Below are 19090 nucleotides of genomic sequence, written 5' to 3'. Positions count from 1 at the left end.
GGCTTGTTCAGCCTGGAGAAAAGGAGGCTCAGGGGCAACCTTATTGCTCTCTACAGGTACCTTAAAGGAGGCTGTAGCGAGGTGGGGGTTGGTCTGTTCCCCCACGTGCCTGGTGACAGGACGAGGGGGAATGGGCTAAAGTTGCGCCAGGGGAGTTTTAGGTTGGATCTTAGGAAGAACTTCTTTACCGAAAGAAGTTCAGTTTAGGCATTGGAATGGGCTGCCCAGGGAAGTGGTGGAGTCACCATCCCTGGAGGTCTTTAAAAGACGTTTAGATGTAGAGCTTAGGGATATGGTTTAGTGGAGGACTGTTAGTGTTAGGTCAGAGGTTGGACTTGATGATCTTGAGGTCTCTTCCAACCTAGAAATTCTGTGATTCTGTGATTTTGTAAATCAATGTTCACCCTTAATATTATCAAAGAAGAAAATATGTGCTTACATTAAGAATTTGGTTTGTTTTACACTGCCTTTTTTTTTTTTCCAACTAGACTTTTATATCTAGATAAAACTACCATCGGTGTTTAATTATCCATTGTGGTATGTGCTATAGCTGTATAATTATATGAAGATGATTGTGTGTACTACATCGACACATATTTTGTTTTCATAATAAAATACCTGTTTAAAGAAAAAATTGAAAAATCATTTTCTTCTACAAATATCTGCCATTTCAATTCTAATCTAGATTTTGGTGAGACAGCAAGCTAAGAAAACACGTCTCAGAAATTGGTTCATATTCAAAAACTGGAGGAAGAACTAGCTGGCAAATACTGTGTTGAAAGTGTAAATGGAAGTATAACTTTCAAGTCTTCATGTGTTAATGATTTGTGGTTTGAAAACGTTTTCATATTTCTATTTTAATTTATTTTTTTTCTTTCAAACTTTGATCTCTTTTCTCTGGTAATGTATGAGTATGTTATTAGTATACATAAACAAATCCACAGCTTTGTTTTTCTGAAGTCTTTAATTTCCTTAAATATTTTAAAATACAGCTGGTGTGATATATCAGAAATTAGGTGAACATTCAGTCAGTCAACAGGTTGAAGAATAAACTCAGCTGAATCTGTAAGAAAAGGAGGGCAGTTGTACTAGAGATATGGAACTGGTACTGTTTTGCCATTTTACACTTGCATCTCCAAGTGTAGACTGACTTGGTGTTTAAAGGCACTGTCTTGAAGCTATATGAATCAATGACTTTGCAGTTTTGAATCCTCACTACTGTTACTCACCTCCGTTACTGTATGCTACCCAAAATTAACTATCAGCCTGGAGCAGCAGATAAGCAATGATAAGTTCAGCAGAAACTGCGTGTTTTAAAAACCACACGGATAACACTATTAGTAGTTGAGACTTATCCTTCTTGGAGACAGTACTGATTTGTGTTCCTGTACTAAAATAGGAAATGAAGTATCAGTTATTATATACTATAAACTGAATATATTTTTAAGAAATTTCTATCTGCTGTTTTTTATTATTCATAGAATCATAGAATATCCTGAGTTGGAAGGGACCCATAAGGATCATCAAGTCCAAATCCTGGCACCACGCAGGTCTGCCCAAAAGTTTAGACCATGTGACTAAGTGCACAGTCCAATCACTTCTTAAATTCAGACAGGCTTGTTGCAGTGACTACTTCACTGGGGAGCCTGTTCCAGTGTGCAACCACCCTCTCGGTGAAGAACCCCTTCCTGATGTCTAGCCTAAACTTCCCCTGCCTCTGCTTAACACCCTTCCTGTGGGTCCTATCACTGGTGTTTACAGAGAACAGGTCATCTGCCTCTCTGCTCCCCTTCGCAAGGAAGTTGTCAACTGTGATGAGGTCCCCCCTCAGCCTCCTCCAGGCTGAACAGGCCCAGTGCCCGCAGCTGCTTCTCATAAGTCTTCCTCTCTAGGCCCTTCACGGTCTTTGTTGCCCTCCTCTGGACACTCTCCAACAGTTTAACATCCTTCTTGTACTGTGGTGCCCAGAACTGCACACAGTACTCGAAGTGAGGCCGCACCACCGCAGAGCAATCACCTTCCTCGACTGAGTAGCAATGCCGTGCTTGATGCACCCCAGGATACGGTTGGCCCTCCTAGCTGCCAGGGCACACTGCAGGCTCATATTCAACTTGCTGTCAACCACAACCCCCAGATCCCTCTCTGCGGGGCTGCTCTCCAGCATCTCATCACCCAGTCTGTACGTATAGCCAGAGTTGCCCTGTTCCACGTGCAGGACCTGGCACTTGCCTTTGTTAAATTTCATGCGGTTGGTGATCGCCCAGCTCTCCAATCTGTCCAGATCTCTCTGCAAGGCCTTTCCACCCTCATCTGAGTCCACAACTCCTCCAAGTTTGGTGTCGTTGGCAAATTTGCTCAGAACACTTTCTAGTCCTACATCCAAATCATTTATAAAGACATTGAAGAGGACTGGCCCTAAAATGGAGCCTTGAGGGACCCCACTAGTGACCGTCTGCCAGCCAGATGTGGCCCCATTAACCACAGGCCTTTGAGCCCTGCCCGTCAGCCAATTGCTCACCCATCGTATGATGTTTTTGTTAAGTTGTATGCTGGACATTTTGTCCGGTAGGATCCTATGGGAAACTGTGTCAAAAGCCTTGCTGAAGTCCAAAAAGATCACATCAGCTGGTTTCCCTTGGTCAACTAGATGGGTGATCTTATCATAAAAGGAAATCAAATTTGTTAGGCAGGACCTACCCCTCATGAACCCATGTTGGCTGGGACCAATGACTGCTTTGTCCCCCAGGTGCGCTTCAGTAACTTCAAGGATCATCTTCTCCATAATTTTACCAGGCACTGACGTGAGACTGACAGGCCTGTAATTGCTAGGGTCTTCTTTCTTACCCTTCTTGAAAACTGGCACATTCGCCATCTTCCAGTCTACTGAGACCTCTCCAGATTCCCAAGATCATTGAAAAATAATTGAGAGAGGTCCCGTGATGACATCAGCCAGCTCTTTAAGCACCCTGGGGTGAACCCCATCTGGACCCATGGACTTGTATGGATCCATGTGGAGCAGCAATTCCCTCACACGTTCACAGTTGATTGGGAGTTTGTCTTTCCCACCATTATGGTCCTCCAGCTCAGGGCACCCTGGGTCCTGAAGCCCATCATCAGCATTGAAGACAGAGGTGAAGAAGGCATTAAATGCTTTTCCGATGTCATTGTCTGTGAGGAGACCTTCCCCGTCAAGTATCGGACCTATGTTTTTTTTTTGGTTCTCCTTTTTTCTGTTAACATATCTAAAAAAACCTGTTTTGTTGTCTCCCACAGACATGGCTAGCTTCAACTCTAGTTGGGCTTTGACCCCACAAATTTTCTCCCTATAAACACAAACAGTATCCCTGTATTCCTTCCTCGTCACCTGACCCTTCTTCCAGCAGCCATACTTTCTTTTTCCATCTAAGCTCCAATAGAAGATCCCTAGTCAGTCAGGCCAGCCTTCTGCCCCACCTGCCTGCCTTCTGATATTTTGGAATTGCCTGATCTTGTGCTTTTGGGAGGCAGTGCTTAAAGATTGACCCGCACTGATGGACGCCAGTGCCTTCAAAGCAGCTTCCCAGGGGACCTCGTTGACTAGTTCTCTGAGCAGCCTGAAGTCTGCTTTCCCCATATCCAGGGCTGAAGTTTTGGTGGCAGTTTTCCTTCTGTCACCATAAATTCTAAACTCAACCACTTCATGGTCACTACGACCGAGATGGCCGCCAATTGCCACGTCTCCCACAAGACCGTTTCTGTTTTCCAGCAACGGATCAAGGAGGGTACCTTACCTAGTTGGCTCCCTTAGCACCTGTGCCAAGAAGTTATCATCTAGGTGCTTTATGAACCTCCCGGACTTGCTCGTGTCAGCAGTGTGGTGATCCCAGATGACGTCTGGCAAGTTGAAATATCCCATAAGGACAAGGGAAGTTGACCTCGAGGCATCTCCTAGTTCTGCAAAGAATAATTCATCGGCATTGTTGTCCTGACCGGGTGGTCTGTAATAGATTCCCACAACGACATCCCCTTTATTTGTTCATCCCTTAATCCTTACCCAGAGGCACTCAACTTCGCCATCCCCAACTTGAAGTTCCACACAGTCCAGCCCATGCTTCACATACATTGCCATCCCGCCACCTCGCCTACCCTGCCTGTCCCTCCTGAAGAGCCTGTAACCATCTATTGCAGCACACCAGCCACAGGACTCATCCCACCAGGTTTCACTTATGCTGATGATGTAGCTGTGAGACTGGGCCAAGACTTCTAGCTCATCCATTTTATTCCTCATACTGTGTGTGTTTGTGTAGAAGCACTTCAAATGCACTTCCCTACACACAGCACCTTGTGGATCTGACCGAAGGACCTCACCGGCGCACAGTCCCTCTGATTCTAGCGCACCATCCCTTAGCTCATCACCAACGTGCCTGGTTTTATCCTCTTCCCCCTTCAACTCTAGTTTAAACCTCTATCTATCAGCCCTGCCAACTTCTGAGCCAAAATCCTTACCCCTCTCTGAGAGAGGCACATCCCATCTGGTGACAGCAGGCCTGATGTCATGTAGACCTTCCCGCGATTGAAAAACCCGAAGTTCTGTTGGTTGCACCAGTCCCGAAGCCACGTGTTAATGTGGTGAGCCCGCTTGTCAGCATCAGTCTCCCCTATCGGAAGGACAGAGGCAAACACAACCCATGCCCCTGATCCTTTAAGTAGTCGTCCCAAAACCCTGAAGTCCCTTTTGATTGCTCTTGGACTTCTTGTTGCTACCTCATCATTACCAGCCTGAAAGACCAGTTGTGGGTAGTAGCCGGTGGGCCATACCAGGCGCTTGACTTTCTCAGCTAAGTCTCTCACCTGAGCCCCAGGGAGACAACAGTCTTCCCTGTCAGTTGGGTCCAGTTGGCATATCCCTCTGTCCCTTTCAAAAGGGAGTACCCCATGACAGTAACCCTTCTGTCTTTCCTGACAGACAATGTAGCAATGCAGAGTGTAGGTTGCCTTGCCTTAGGTACCCTCCCCAACTGGGACGGGCTTTCATCTACTTCATTGTTCTGACTATGGTGTTGTAGAGCCTAGTACCTGTTACATAAGGGTAGATGGGAAGGTGAGGTGGGCAGGGACAGCGCTCGCCTACCAACCTGAACAGGAACCTGCCTTCATTATTGCTATTATTATTATTATTATTATTTTCCCATGTTTTTCTCCTTTTTCCAAGTGTGAACTGAGCTTTTTTTTTTTTTTTCATTTTTCTTTTTTTAATTTCCCTAAAGTATGTTTTCTCTTATACTGTGAAAGTTCAGTAGATATTTTGTCATTTTCCAAAGATATCTAAAACCTTTATCTTTCTTTAGGGTCTGTTTTACTGGAATTTTGCACCTGCACAGGCTGTACTGCATGGGATAGCACTCCTTCATATTTCTTTGTTCACTGTCTGAGCGGAAGGTTTAACATCAGAAGTTTCAATACTATTGACAATCCTGATTCTGCTTTTATGAAATACAAATTGTTAGGCACTGAAGGTTATCAGATGTGTCCTAGTATTCCATTGATCTTTTTACAGTGTTTGTAAAGATGCAGATGCAGCTTGTGTAGAAGGGATAAGCAATTTGTAAATCATATTCAAACAGGGTGCGTGTTCTGCTCATTATAATCTCTCATTTCGTGGAAGTGATACTATTAATTTTGTGTTGTTGAACTTGTTATATGGGAGGCAAACAAAGCCACGAGTGTTCAGCTTGAAACAAAAATAAGTGGTTTATAGACACTGATTGCATGTTCGTAGATCTTAGATAACAACAACAAACAACAATTAAGCATCGGCTTGGGGGAAAACATCTTACTTTCCCTGTAGACACAGAGATTATATGATCACAGCTGAGTTTTGTTAGACTTTTCAATACACCAGCAGAAATGAACATTTTACAATGACTTGTATAACATGAACAACTGGGTATGTTCCAGTTTTCTTCCTCTCTCCTATTTCTTTTTATTTAGATGTTCTTCCTGAAGTGTTGGCTAATTTATAAAATGTTAATATTTGGGCAAAGGAGGTAAAAAAAAGAAAACACAGGAAATACAGTATTCATTACTTAAATCACTGTACCTTATACAAGTAAATGAAGTCTGTTGTTTATTTGCAGCTCTTCAAGAAGAACTATCATTTGAACATTTGTTACGAGTAGTGGGAAAGCATACTAAAGTGTCCTGTTTACCAGAAACTATTTCTCTCCCATTGGTTCTGTGATTTTTCTGCTTCTAGACAGGTGACATATGTAGTTGTCTCTGCTCTACAGCTTGTTCTTCAAATAATTTAATACAGCATAGCAAACACTTTTTTACTTCTAAATATTGTTTTCTGAAAACAGGAAGTTTTTCTGAATTCCTGCAAGTAATTTACCATAAATTCAGTTATGTTTACCAATGCTAAAGAAACAGTGGGATCACATGACTTTCCCATATTCCATATTTCAGAGATTCTCATAGTTGTCATGAGGAAAGTAACTTGGTTGCTATTAGAGCAATGACAGACATTTAAAGTTCAGAACCAGGGAATAATTTGGGTTAGAAGGGACCACTGGAGGTGATGCAATCTAAATGTCTTCTCGAAGCAGGGATAACTTCAAAGTATGATCAGATTCTCTAGGTTTCATTCAGTCAAGATTTGGAGAGTCTACAGCTTCCATAGGCAATCTGTTCCAGTGCAGAAGGATGTGCATTTTCTGATGAAAAATATGTGGATGACCATGCTAAGTTTTTATATTAAAGTACATATCTATTATCTGCATGTAAAATTTCTGAAATTACTATTGTGATGGGTTACCAACACCCTGAATTATAAAAATATAAATGGTGCAGAAAATATTTGTAAATTGTGTCTCTGCGTGGCAGTGTTCCAGGTTAAATAAATTTCTGGCAATTTGTATTTGTTCTGGTTTGTATAAATGTTACTTATTACGATGTTATTATTATTATTACTTGTATTTAATTTTGTTAGTTTTTAAAATAGGAATGGATTTGAACAGCCTTTTACTTAAAATAATTCCTGTTGTGTGTGGATTTTTTTTTCTTCTGTATTTACATAGATTTAAGATTTACTCATTAAGCTTACTATAGAGCTTAAAAAGTTCTCCTTCTTTTAGGTAGAAGAACTGATGAATGCATTGGAAAAGACTAGACAAGAATTAGATTCTACCAAAGCTCGTCTTGCCTCAACACAGCAGTCTTTGGCTGAGAAGGAAGCACATCTGGCTAACCTAAGAATAGAGCGGAGAAAACAGCTTGAAGAAATTCTAGAAATGAAGTAAGTGCATTCAGTTTCTCTATTTCTAGATTTTTTTTTTTTTCTCAGGATTTTTTTTTTCCAGCTATTTTTTGTCTATATATAAGGTTTTCCAATAGTTGTAGGACCTAAATTCCTTTTGAAAGGTATAAAGCAAGAGTGTTAATTTTAGAAGTAATTTCATTACTTAACAATTGATATGAGATTTTTTTTTTGAAAGCTGTCCTTTGTTACATGCAAGTAAAATACCAGTGCAGTGTAACTTCCATGAAAAACAGAGGATTTAAGTCCCTGTATTTCAGTGACAATTGTGTGTTGGAGTTCCTGTTAGTGTCAAATGCAAAGAGAGATGTTTATAAACTTTGTGAGTGGTGCAAAGTTTATTGAATTTAATGGGTTAAAAACAACAACAGATACAAATACAGATCTGTGTTCACATTATTTCCGTATATGTGTACAGAACTGGCAAAGGAAGATAGACCTGTAATTAAATCTAACTTTCTACACGTGATAAAGGAAAGTATCTGTAATTACAGCATATTAAGGCTCTAAAATGTGTTTAAAAATGGCATTTGCCAGAAAGGGCTGATGCTATTATGACTAGTCTAGGTTGGTAAGTGTATAATTAATGTTCAAGAAATAAAATCCTCAGTTATAATTTCCAAACTATTTTATTGCGAGAGAAAAAGAAAAACAAAACCATTTAAGAAGTATTTAGCTTTAGCTAAGTTGTTATAATTATCCTTACATTTTAAAGGGAGGTACATAATCATAGAAATAGTGCTATAAAAAATACAAAATGGCAAATGACCACATATGCTTCTACAGTTTTATAAAAGTAGATTTTAATAATGGCTGCTGTGTAACATAGGTGAAGAAACACTGTGATGTAACCATGAGTGTTCCCAGTAAAATTAGAAAAAACTTCTGCTTTTGACTTTAATGAGGTGTATATCTATACAGAAAACTGGAAACACATACGCATTGCAGTATTATGTGATGTATTGAATATTATATGCTTTTTCTTAATATGTAAATACTGATTCACAATTTACAATAACCTAGATGTTCAGAACAACCATTTTTCAAGTAGTCATTTATTTTCTGTGTAATGCATTGGACTGTTTCTTGAGAACAAAACAATACATATTAAATCACATGGCAAAATATTACTGAACAGAGAGCACAAATAATGAGAATAATGACAAATTCACATAATCATTTTTACTTCCTTTTACTTTATTTTAGGATAATTTATTAATTGGCAGCATTGACCATAACTTTTATTTATCATTTTAGTATTTAATACTCGGTGATTACAGTTCTTGGCTGCTAGCTTCCAGTTAAATAGGCATGCAGTGTGTGTTTAAGAACATTCACGATGATTTCCTATGCTTATATTATGTTCAAGTTCCAAACATAACTCTGCGTTCTAGGCCCATCTGGCTGACATTGCCAAGATCCATTTTAATTTACTGGCTGCAATTGGTTGTCAGTTTTATGTAATTTCTTCAGTTGTCATTACATGTCCCTATATAAATTCAGTAATTTAAGGAAGTTTAGAATAAAAGTGGATAGCAGCTTAATGTTATTCATTATCTGGTTTGTCTTTTTGAATGGGGAACTACATAAGTACACTGAAGGAAAGGTAGTTGGATGGAAGGAGATAAACATGAAGTTCCTCCTGTCTTGATGCAAATACGTGAAAACATGAGATTTACTCTAAAGAATTTCTAAGTGTTAAAGTTTGGAGAAAGATTTGCATTTGTATTGTACTTTCTAAATATAAGATTCACCCCCCCCCCCCCCCCCAAGCCCACCCCCAATGTCTATAAAAATATTACTATTTTAGTCCTGGAGGAAACATTTTTCTTATGGTCATATTTTATTTTTATTTTTTGCACAGTATATGCATAACTCATAATGACATTAATGGAAGTTATGCGTTCATGTTAACAGCAAAATGCACCATGTGTTCAAATCCATCATGTTACCTAATTGTCTTAATAATTTATGCTTGTTCTACCTCCAAGCAAAATAAAATCAATGAGCTTATATCTTAATAACTGATTGTTTCTTTAAAAAAAAATCTGTTGTGTAGTATGTCAAAAGCCATTTTGATGCTTTTAAAAAAAAAGGTTTATCATCAGTAGAAATGTTTTAGTTGGCCTGAAATTAAAAATTGGTTGTTAGAAATATATATATGCAAACTACTCTTTCCAAGATGTTTTTGTTTTCTGAGTGTCTGCAAGAAGGAACAGAGCCTACTGAGAAGTTTTCTAGGAAAGCCTATTCATTTCATAATACAAAGAGCTGGAAGGTAAAAACTTGTAATGTGTTATGAGGTGGGTTTTTTCTTTTATCAGATGTTTCAAAAGTGCCATATTTGTTGAACATGCTTTCATGACCACAGAGCATACAAAATGCTTTCATATAGAGGGTCCTTTCCTGTATGATGGATCCTTCCAAAACTCTGAAACCCACCCGTAACAAAATTAGATAGCTGTATAGATGGATGAGTATTTTTATATAAAAATACTTACTTACGGAATGTGGATCTCACTATATGGAATAGGTAATCTTTTTATAAATAGTGAAAATTGTTTTCCCTTTGAAAGATAATAAAGTTTGACCTGGAGAGCCAATGGTCATAGAAGGAAGTTTAATACTGCTTCTACATTATATACATTTCATCTTCTGTCTGCAAACACGGATATTAACACATATTAAAATAAAAATCACCAACTTTGTTACAAAAACTTGGGGTTTTCTTGGTTAAAAATCCCTTAAATTCACTTTCTACACTTCAATTAGCAATATGTTTAAATTGAAGATTTAGAAAAAGAAGATATCTTTGTGGTTTTGCATTCATTCAATGATCCTTCAGTAACTTAGTTACATGTGACAAAAAAGGTACACTTAGCAGTAATCTCCAAAGCTTAATCTCCAAATATTTGCAAAAAAAATGAACTTCATGTTTTGTCTTGAAGACCAGTAAATTCTTAATTTATGAGCTCTGACTGTAATTACTGAGCATTTCCTTTAGCAATCAACTTACTACACTGAAGCTTTCAGAGCAACCTGAATGAAATTCTTGCCAAGAGTCTGAAAGGTGGAGCAATCTCCTTGCCTTTGATGAAGTTCATGCTGCCACCTGTGAGTATTGCTAAACCAGTTTTGTTGGAAGCAACTTTGCCCTGAAATTCACTACGAATTTTCAGAAGAAAAATACATATATACATGTATTCCCTATTGTGGAATAAATCAGGTTACTTCAAATGCAGCATTAAAGATCTCCTAATAAAATAACCAGCTACTAGTCCTTTAATTCAATAACAAAAATCAAATGTTGCTGTGCTGTCAAAAACAAACAAACAAACAAACAAAAAATAAACAAAAAAAACAAACTTTAATTCTTAAATTAGATTTTGCAGTAAATTTTCTTACGGTGTCAGTATAAAATTAAACATTCCTTCCTTTGTTTAAGAATGTTCATCTTCTTTTTTTTTTTTTCAACTGAAAATAATAAATGAATATTGCTTATCTCTGTTTTTTCTTATGTTTACTTTATTTGTTTAACAACACCTGTGTATAGTCAAGGATGAAATATTTGTAGGAAGAAGAGGATAACATGTTTTTTCCACCATGCATTCAGTCCTACCAGCTGCCACTCTTTGCAGAAGTGCTGAACCCAGACTACACTTTTACCTCCTGGGCTGGTTGTTCGGCTGATCTGCCAAAAAAGGACTGAGCATTGGCATTTGCCACTAGGTGCCAATCTTGGATGCAAGACCATACTCTGAGTCACTTTGGTTTAAGGAACTGGTTAGGAGCAGCTGCACAGAGCAAGTAGGAAACTTGTTGCAGGGAAGTGAATCAAAGCAAGATTGTCTGTGACTTTGTCTGACTGGTCCCTTCCTCCCTTTTAGTGCAGGAAATTGTACCATGGATGCATAAAAATGGCTTCAAGTAAGCTTTTTGCAGACATCACAGGGATGAAGAGGGACATTGAATGAATTCTGGAAGTCAGAGATCACAGCCTAAGGGGAAGACTGTAATATGCAAAACTAGGTAGTCATAGTTCGTAAGAAAGTAAAAATATTTTATGGAATATTAGTAGCAGAAGTACAGTGAAGTTTACCGTTCATCTGGTTCTCCCTAGACATCCTCCCACTTTTCCATCTATAAATTTTACTCAAAGTAGAAGGTGGCAATTTCACATCTGTGTAGAAGCACAGCAGGAGCTGCAGCTCTGGCATGTTCATGGAACATAGACATGCTTCCAGCACCTGGATGAATCAGCTCATGCCCCTGCCTTACCTTCTCCTATTACTGTTTCCATCCATTACCATCTCAGACTGGTACTTGGGAAGGGAAAGGAACTCAGTGAGTTTTTGCCTAATTATGTCCTACTTCAGTCTAAGAGGTTCAGTAACCCATAGGACAGTGATTTCTTCCTCATCACTGTGGGTACAGCTATGGCCAAAACCTCTTCTGAAGTCACTGTGTGAGTGGTAAATCCAGCACATGTGGAACATTTGGAGTCATTGTGTAGGCAATTCACCTGTTCAGTGCGTACATAGGCCAGAAGCCTGAGACTCAAATGGAAAATCCCTGGTGAAAATGTAGGGTCTCTTCTTGCATAGAGTCATTAAGTTATCTTTTTTTTTTTTTTTGGGATCTTCCATAGCAGCAAAGATGAAGAAAATCATGTAGCAAGGGGGGAGAAATTGTCAAGGTGATATAAGTTTGGAACTATGCTTTGAAATTGCTTGGAACTCCCTCTTTAGAAGCACTTAAAAGGATAGCTTCTCTACAGACGCTGTCTGCTTTCTGTGTTACTAGTTGTGCAGTCTTTTTTTGTTTTCTTTTTTTCTTTTAGGTAAGAAAAGCAAGGAGGTAGATAACCTTCTCTTGCCTACACTAGAAACGGAGGTGTTTTTACTGAAAAAAAAAAAAAAAGTCGGCAAAATTGCTTTGCTTATGCTTTTTTTTTTTTTTTTTAATGCTGTTGTATTGAAGAACTATCCTAAAATAAGTCACCACCTACCTTGCAGATAGTTCTAGGCTAAATTAATAATAGTGGATACATGACACTAAAAAATACTCTTTGAATTGAATTTTGAGCAAATATACCGGAGTCAGATTTCTTAGACTATTACAGTCTATATTTGGAGAAAGTTATGATAATTTCTCTCACATGAATTATTTAAAAAACCATATTTTTACTTAATAAGTTAGATAACAGACTAGTGTATAAATAGCTGTGGAGAAAAAATATTTTTCAGAAACTAGGTTACTTTTTTGTTGTTGTTGTTAGAATTATTATTTTGGCTTGTTTCAACTTTAGAATAGTATACCATAAATGTGTTCAGTGATTTGGTAGCAAGTTGATTGTCTCAAAAAAATGTTCCATTTTGAATGTAGAACACTAGACTGTTTTTTAGTAACCTGTGGACTGCTTTCATTTAATTGTAGGATTCATGCTGAGAGTGTACAGAGTCATATCCCAAGTTAAATACAAACAAAACAGCAGGATGTTGATACAACTGTGACTTCCATAGGAAGTAGTTAGAATGGTAATATGGTCTCCTAACTTGGGTGGAAAGTCTCTTGTGACTGCTTTTGCCCCATAGACCTGTAACACAGCATGCCTTGACTAACATTTTTGACACCAACTTGCAAACACCATAAAGATTAGAGAAACCCAAATGAAGGCTTTGTTCTCTGGAACAGAAGCTTTCTTGACTAAAATTAAGAGATGTTTTTCTTTTGTAAACAATGAAGGGGTACAAAACAATAAAATGTTTCTCTCTGTGAGAACAGAATGATTGAACTGTTTACTTGGCAAAATATTTCTATTTTTAAATACACAAGTGTCACCAAATTTCTGTTCACTTGAGAGTCATAGGTTCAGACTAAACTATAAAATATTTTGATTTTATTTTATCTGGTATGTGATACTTGAAACTTTATCAGCATGGGAAGCAAGTGTCATTTCTTCATTTTTTTCTTAAGGTCATATTTTATTTTCAAGGTAGATTTACACCTGCTGTTGAAGGTAGTAAGATCAATTTAGGCTTTCTTGCCTACATGGCTATGAAGGGCTGCATTTTGCCTGCTTTTTTTTGTGTGTGTATCCAAGCTGGAGCCTCTCCCATGTTTCCTGTCCTCTTCAGACAGTAGGAGAGCACAGTAACGCTTTAAATGCATTTCCCACCCAGGAAAGTGATGTCCTCCTTTCTGTTGTGGAATAGCAGTAGTGCTTTTTATGTCATGAAAGCATTGCCTGAATATGAACCAGAAAGAGTGGTTCAAACATATTCAGGATAACACATAGATGGTTATGAAAACGTGCTTAATTTTCTGATCTAAAAAATGTCTGAGTCTTGACCTGTTTTCCTCACAATTATTTTGGATTAATTACACATTTCAATGAGTGACATTCTCAAGAAACGATAGGAATTTAAGCTTCAGTCTCTGTAGCTGTAAAAATGATCATCTAGATTCCTATGATCTAAGGTTTAGAAGCATCTGCTAAGCAGCAAGGGACTTTGATGGTAGTTGTACCCCTGTATTCTAGTAGCAGACTTTTATTTCTGACTTTGTTGCCATTAATTCTCTACTCCCTCTGGTACCTTGCCTCAGTAGAAGAATAGCAGTATGGAGCTGGGCAGTGGTGTTCCAGCAAACATTTTCAGTTGGAAGTTCGAAAATACTTTCTAGGGCTTTTCTTCTTCTACAGCTTTCCCAGAACTTGAGTGGTAAAGAGATCAAGGGGATCCTGCAGCTGCTTTATGAGCAGGGACTTAAAGACTCTTCACTCTGGGGAGTGCAGGGGTAGGATATGTTTGAAGTTTACGGAATCACAAAGGCAGGCAGAGGCTGAATGTGGAACTGTTGTTTGACAGATCCCCCAGAATGAGGAATACCAGGCACTTGTTGAAGTTAATCAGTGATTGATTCAAAAGAGAGAGAAGTCCTGCTTTACAGGGTCATTGGTTGGAGACCTTCAGGAACTTGCTTCCCCAGAAGGCAGATGGCATCAGGTGGTTCAAAAAGGGCTTAGACAAATTCATGGACAAGAGGTATACTTCCTTTTACTCTTCGGCTATTGTTCTTGAACTATGTTCCTAATATTTATTTTCTCTCTGTAGTATAAGCTCTTTTCTTCCACATTGATCCTTTGTACTGTAACACAATGACCATGCATGTATGCATAGTTAATGGTCAGGTGTTTTTAAATCATTTTTTGAGAACCCATTATATTAAATCAACTACTGCTCTCTGGAAATAATAAAGACCACAGTTTGAATAACCTTTAGCTTCTGTTGACCTATAGGGAATAAGTGTATTTACAAGATGATACAATTGACAAAATGATTGTTTTAAAGTGCAGGTTGTAAGAGTGTGGTATGATACTTACACTCTCTGGGGTCTGGACCTCTTAGAAGTCAGACAGGATTCACAGCCATTCAGGTTTGCAGGCATCACAAGCTGCTAGCAGGACTTTCAGGAGTAGAGTCTTTTTGTTTTTTCTTTTGTCATGCAAATAGACGTTTGAAGAAACAACTACAAAATTATTGATTTTGCTTGTCTTTTTAAATTGTGTTTTTTTTTTTTTTTTTTTTTTTTAATCTGCCTCTTTAAACTAAACCACTCTGGTTTTGACTTTATAAATGTGCTAGGGCTTAAAATAAAGCAGTATAACCCGTGGTTATATCTTCATTCACAGTATTCTAAATTCATGTGAGGTAGTGTTCAGACAATGGTGAGAAGGATAGTATATAAGAGTAAGAAGGGAATAGGATTTAGTATGAAGTGCAATATGGATAACGGTAAAAGGAGAGAGCTGTACAAAACTAAAGAATGAAAATTTTGGTCTGGACTTGGAAAATTCAGGCCAATGAGTAAACTTACAATTTTTATCAGAAGTTAATTTACTGGTGAGTTTATGTATGTTAACTATTTACATGGACAAAAATTGTGTGTGCTATTTACTAAGAATTACGCTTTTTTCAGGTTTCAATTGCACAAGTTTTTTTGTTTTTGTTTTTGTTTTTTTTTTTTTTAATGTAAGGCAATATAAAGCAAGAAAATCATTTTACCAAAACAGTGTTGTAGAAAACAAAACAAAACAAACAAACAAAAAACCACTAATCTATAATTACTGATATTGGCAAATGTCTATATGGTTTGTTTTAAAGCTATCTAAATGTGCTTTTAGTACATTAAAAGTTACTAATGATAAAAATGATGAAATAGGATGGTATTTGTTTTGAAGTTCAGCCAGCATGGGAAAGTGAAGGCCTCTGCCTCTGACAATATACTCAAAAGAACAGGGAACAGGTGGCTCAAAAGCAAGGAGTAGGAGGCTGAAAGGAGAAAAAAAAAAAAAAAATTAGGCTTATGTTCCATGGATTTTTTTTATGCTAACTGAATTACACCCTTGTCTACTGAAACCCTCTTAGTGTTATTCCCACTGGCCTCCATGACACCTAGGGCAGTGTTGATCAACTGCAGGCTCCCATATTCCTAACCTCAGCCAACTGAATATGATTCTAGCAGATGTTTCTGCATTTTAGACCTCAAAATATGATGGGTCTCTTTTTTCCTTTTTCCAGTAGCAAATCTTGCATGCTTGAGACCTATCTCATGACATTCAGTAAAGTGGTGGGAATTATAAGCTGAAGGTCTCCCTGATGGGGCAATACTTAGTTAATATAAACTCTCCATTTATGAAAATGGAGAACCAAAGAAATTTAAAGGTTTGTGTCATTTAAACTAAATTACTGGACTATTGTTTAATACTGTATAAAAATATACTATGTGCTTAGAAATGTTTATGGCAGTGTTTTCTGGTAAAAGAAAAAAGGTTTTATAAAGTCAGTAGAGAACAGAATCAAAAGCAATCAAGCAAAACAGCTTTCTTAATGGCAGAAGGGAAAAAAAATGGTTAACCTTCCCTGCCTTCCCATTACTCCTTATGCTCTATGAAGTAAATTCACTGCTGTCTCCTTGTGCTTCCTCATTCCTTCAACCTCTCCATGCTCTCAGCAAAACAAGTACTTCTCTGTGTATTGTGGAAAAATAAATTATATTTCCTATTGCTTTGTTTTTTCAGATTTAGGTTCTCTGGTGGCTAATAAGGTGCAAGATGTGCTTGAAGTTTTCCTTCTAGTGTCTGAGGCATTCATAAGTGTATCATGTTTAGTAAGGAGTGGGCTTACGTGGCAGTCTTTCTTCATGTTGAGGCATAAGTCAGATTTACTCCTTTATCTAACTGGTATAGTGAAACCTTCTCTATTGTCATGGAAGTCTTCATCTTGAAATCAATCTAAGCATTTCTTTTGGGGAGTGAAACACACTCACACCAGATTTGAAATCAAAGTGAGAATGTCACATTATTGTTCTGGTGGTGTTTATGCCCTCCCACTGAAGCATGTATAACTTTCCAATATTGAACGTAAGCCTGACGAGACTGTTCAGTACTCCTTATTAGTAGAGTGCCAGGTCTTATATAGAGTGCCAGGCCATTAAGCATTACAGTAACAAACAAGATAGCAAAAAGAACATGTATCATTTTATTTACTGCCAACTCTATCTGAACAGTATGAGTGTAGAAATATCATAGTAAAAGGAGGGCTCTTTTTCAAATATAATTGGTGAAATATGGCATACAGCATAGCACACACATATGTGTGAAAATACTGAATTTCTAATGAATGACACCTTTCCTTTCAGTGCTGGGTTGCTGTTTACAGAGGCTGCCAGATAATGACTTAATGTCAATGGAAATTAGGATGAACTTGTCTCAATTTTGTCTGATTATGAACAAACTTGGCTATGTCCACACTGTTGTGCAGTGTGCCAGTGGATGTTAGTAAAGAGAAGTCCTATTTAAGTAGGTATACATATAAGATGGTACATATATAAGTCTGTGCTATGTCTTATAGTCAAACTGATGTGTTCAGGATAAACATCACCTTAAAAGGACACCTTGGCTTGCTTCCTTAGTGTAAAGTAGCTTCAATGGACTAGATAAACTTTTCAAGGTGAAACAAAAGCTTGGTGACAGCACAAATCTATGCAAATAATGTTAGTGGTAAGATTTACAATTGTTGCTAAGTAGTACTGTTGCATTTGTGGAGGAACTTGCATAATTCTAATAGAAGTACTACACTTATGATGTTGTATTTTAGTATGTAAAGGTATATTGGGGAATGGAAGTGAAAGAGTATATAATATGATTCTGAATTTCTCTCAAAAATAAATAAATAAATAAATAAATAAATAAATAAAAATCCAGCTTTAGTTTTGTAAATATCTATAAAGTACTGGGAAACTGTGATTCACTAGCTTATGTTAGAAATGTAAAAATACCCTTTTTGTGGTTACACGCTTCCCAGTTTCTAACCACTGCTACCTCAAACGTGTAGTTTATATTTTTTTGCATTTGACTCTGACTAAAATTAGGCTATGCAGTCATCTGAGGATCATTGTATTGCTACTATCATTTTAGTTACCAATGGTTCTTCTTTTTTACATCCCAGAAAACTCACCTTGTATTCTTTTAAAGACTAAGTTGCATGGTTCTCATCTTCTAGGTGGGAGGGAAGATGTAGATTGATCGGAGACAGTCATTGCATTTACTACTGTGTTCTTCTGTACTTTTAACTTCTCTGAGCCATCTTTCAAGTTAGCAAACAGAGGAGAAAATGAGTAAACTGAGGAGAAAATGTCAAAGGTAGAGTTCATAGGACAGCTGAAATAATTCATCACCTCTGTGTGGAACACAGAATCAAAGCTAGCATAGATACTTTCAACTGCTTTTCAACCTTACTGACTGGAAGAGTTTTGGAGAAAATGCAGCCAGGTGTGAGCCTGAGACCTTATTGCATCGGTTAGCAGCAGTAGGGAGGGGACTTCAGGGTAGCTGTGTTCAGCTGTCTGCATCTTCTGGTGAACTGGGTCTCAAACACTAATTAGGAAAGGAGTTATACAGGTAATAGGAAGAAGGATCTGAACTTTAAAAAAACGGTGCTTTAAAAGTTCCAAACCATCTCATCGCTACTCAGGGGAACTACAGTGTTTGATAACTTCTGGGTATTTTTGTTAACTGTACAACCTCATCCAGGTCTCTCATGACTATCTTGAGAAACTGATCTCTTTTTAGTTTTCTGTGTGGTCTGTAAATAAAAAGTAAGTGGTTCAAGTCTGGGGGTAGAGCAGGAGCTGGTGCTGGGACTATTGTGAGATTCAGTAGCATCAAAGAAGAGATTATTATGTGATTCTTAAAGAATAGAAACCCAAGAAGTCTGGTAGATCATCATCTGACATCTGGCAACCTAATACCCTCTTAACAGAGTGGAATATATTCTGACATTCATGAGTTTAAAGAAAATACCTTCTACCCATTTAAAAATACTTGCAGATCTAGTGTATATGAAAGAAGCTTTCCAGTTTTGTTTTGGGTGCTTACTCCCCCTGCTTATCAATTCAAATGTCAAGAACTGAAACAAAGCTGGTGAAACAAAACCAATATATAGTGCTTTTGTGGCTACATATACATGAGCACCATCCTGCTACCACCAGTGCTCCTCCCATCAGATCTCCCTCTCTAAAAGAAAAAAAAGAAAGTCAAAGGATTCAATCAGGATGAAAACTTCCCACAGTATTTCCACAGTTGTATTAAGAAATATACTTTATATATATATTTTTTTTCTCTTAGAGAGATCTCCCTTCAACACTTCAATGTAGTGATGTTTTGTTTAGTCTAATGTAGGTTTTTGTTAGTATCTAGACTAAAAATGAATCTAATTAACAGATGAATTT

General features: G+C 37.6%; 1 protein-coding gene across 18 annotated transcripts in view; it reads left to right on the top strand.

The window, feature by feature from the left end:
* Positions 1–19090, top strand: part of ERC2 (ELKS/RAB6-interacting/CAST family member 2) — a 547528-nt gene that overhangs the window by 309123 nt on the left and 219315 nt on the right. For all 18 annotated transcript variants that reach the window (XR_014696351.1, XR_014696352.1, XR_014696353.1 and 15 more), the window contains one exon: positions 7116–7276. Coding sequence is in view for 3 of the 18 variants with exons in the window: in XM_084530654.1 (XP_084386780.1) it covers positions 7116–7276 (161 nt within the window). In the remaining 15 variants the exon portion in view is untranslated. The remainder of the gene's footprint in view (positions 1–7115; positions 7277–19090) is intronic.

Source organism: Aythya ferina (assembly GCF_964211825.1).
Source record: "Aythya ferina genome assembly, chromosome: 10".
Classification (NCBI taxonomy): Eukaryota; Metazoa; Chordata; class Aves; order Anseriformes; family Anatidae; genus Aythya; species Aythya ferina.
Note: the sequence above shows the minus strand (reverse complement) of the source record. Positions and strands in the feature narration are given on the sequence as shown.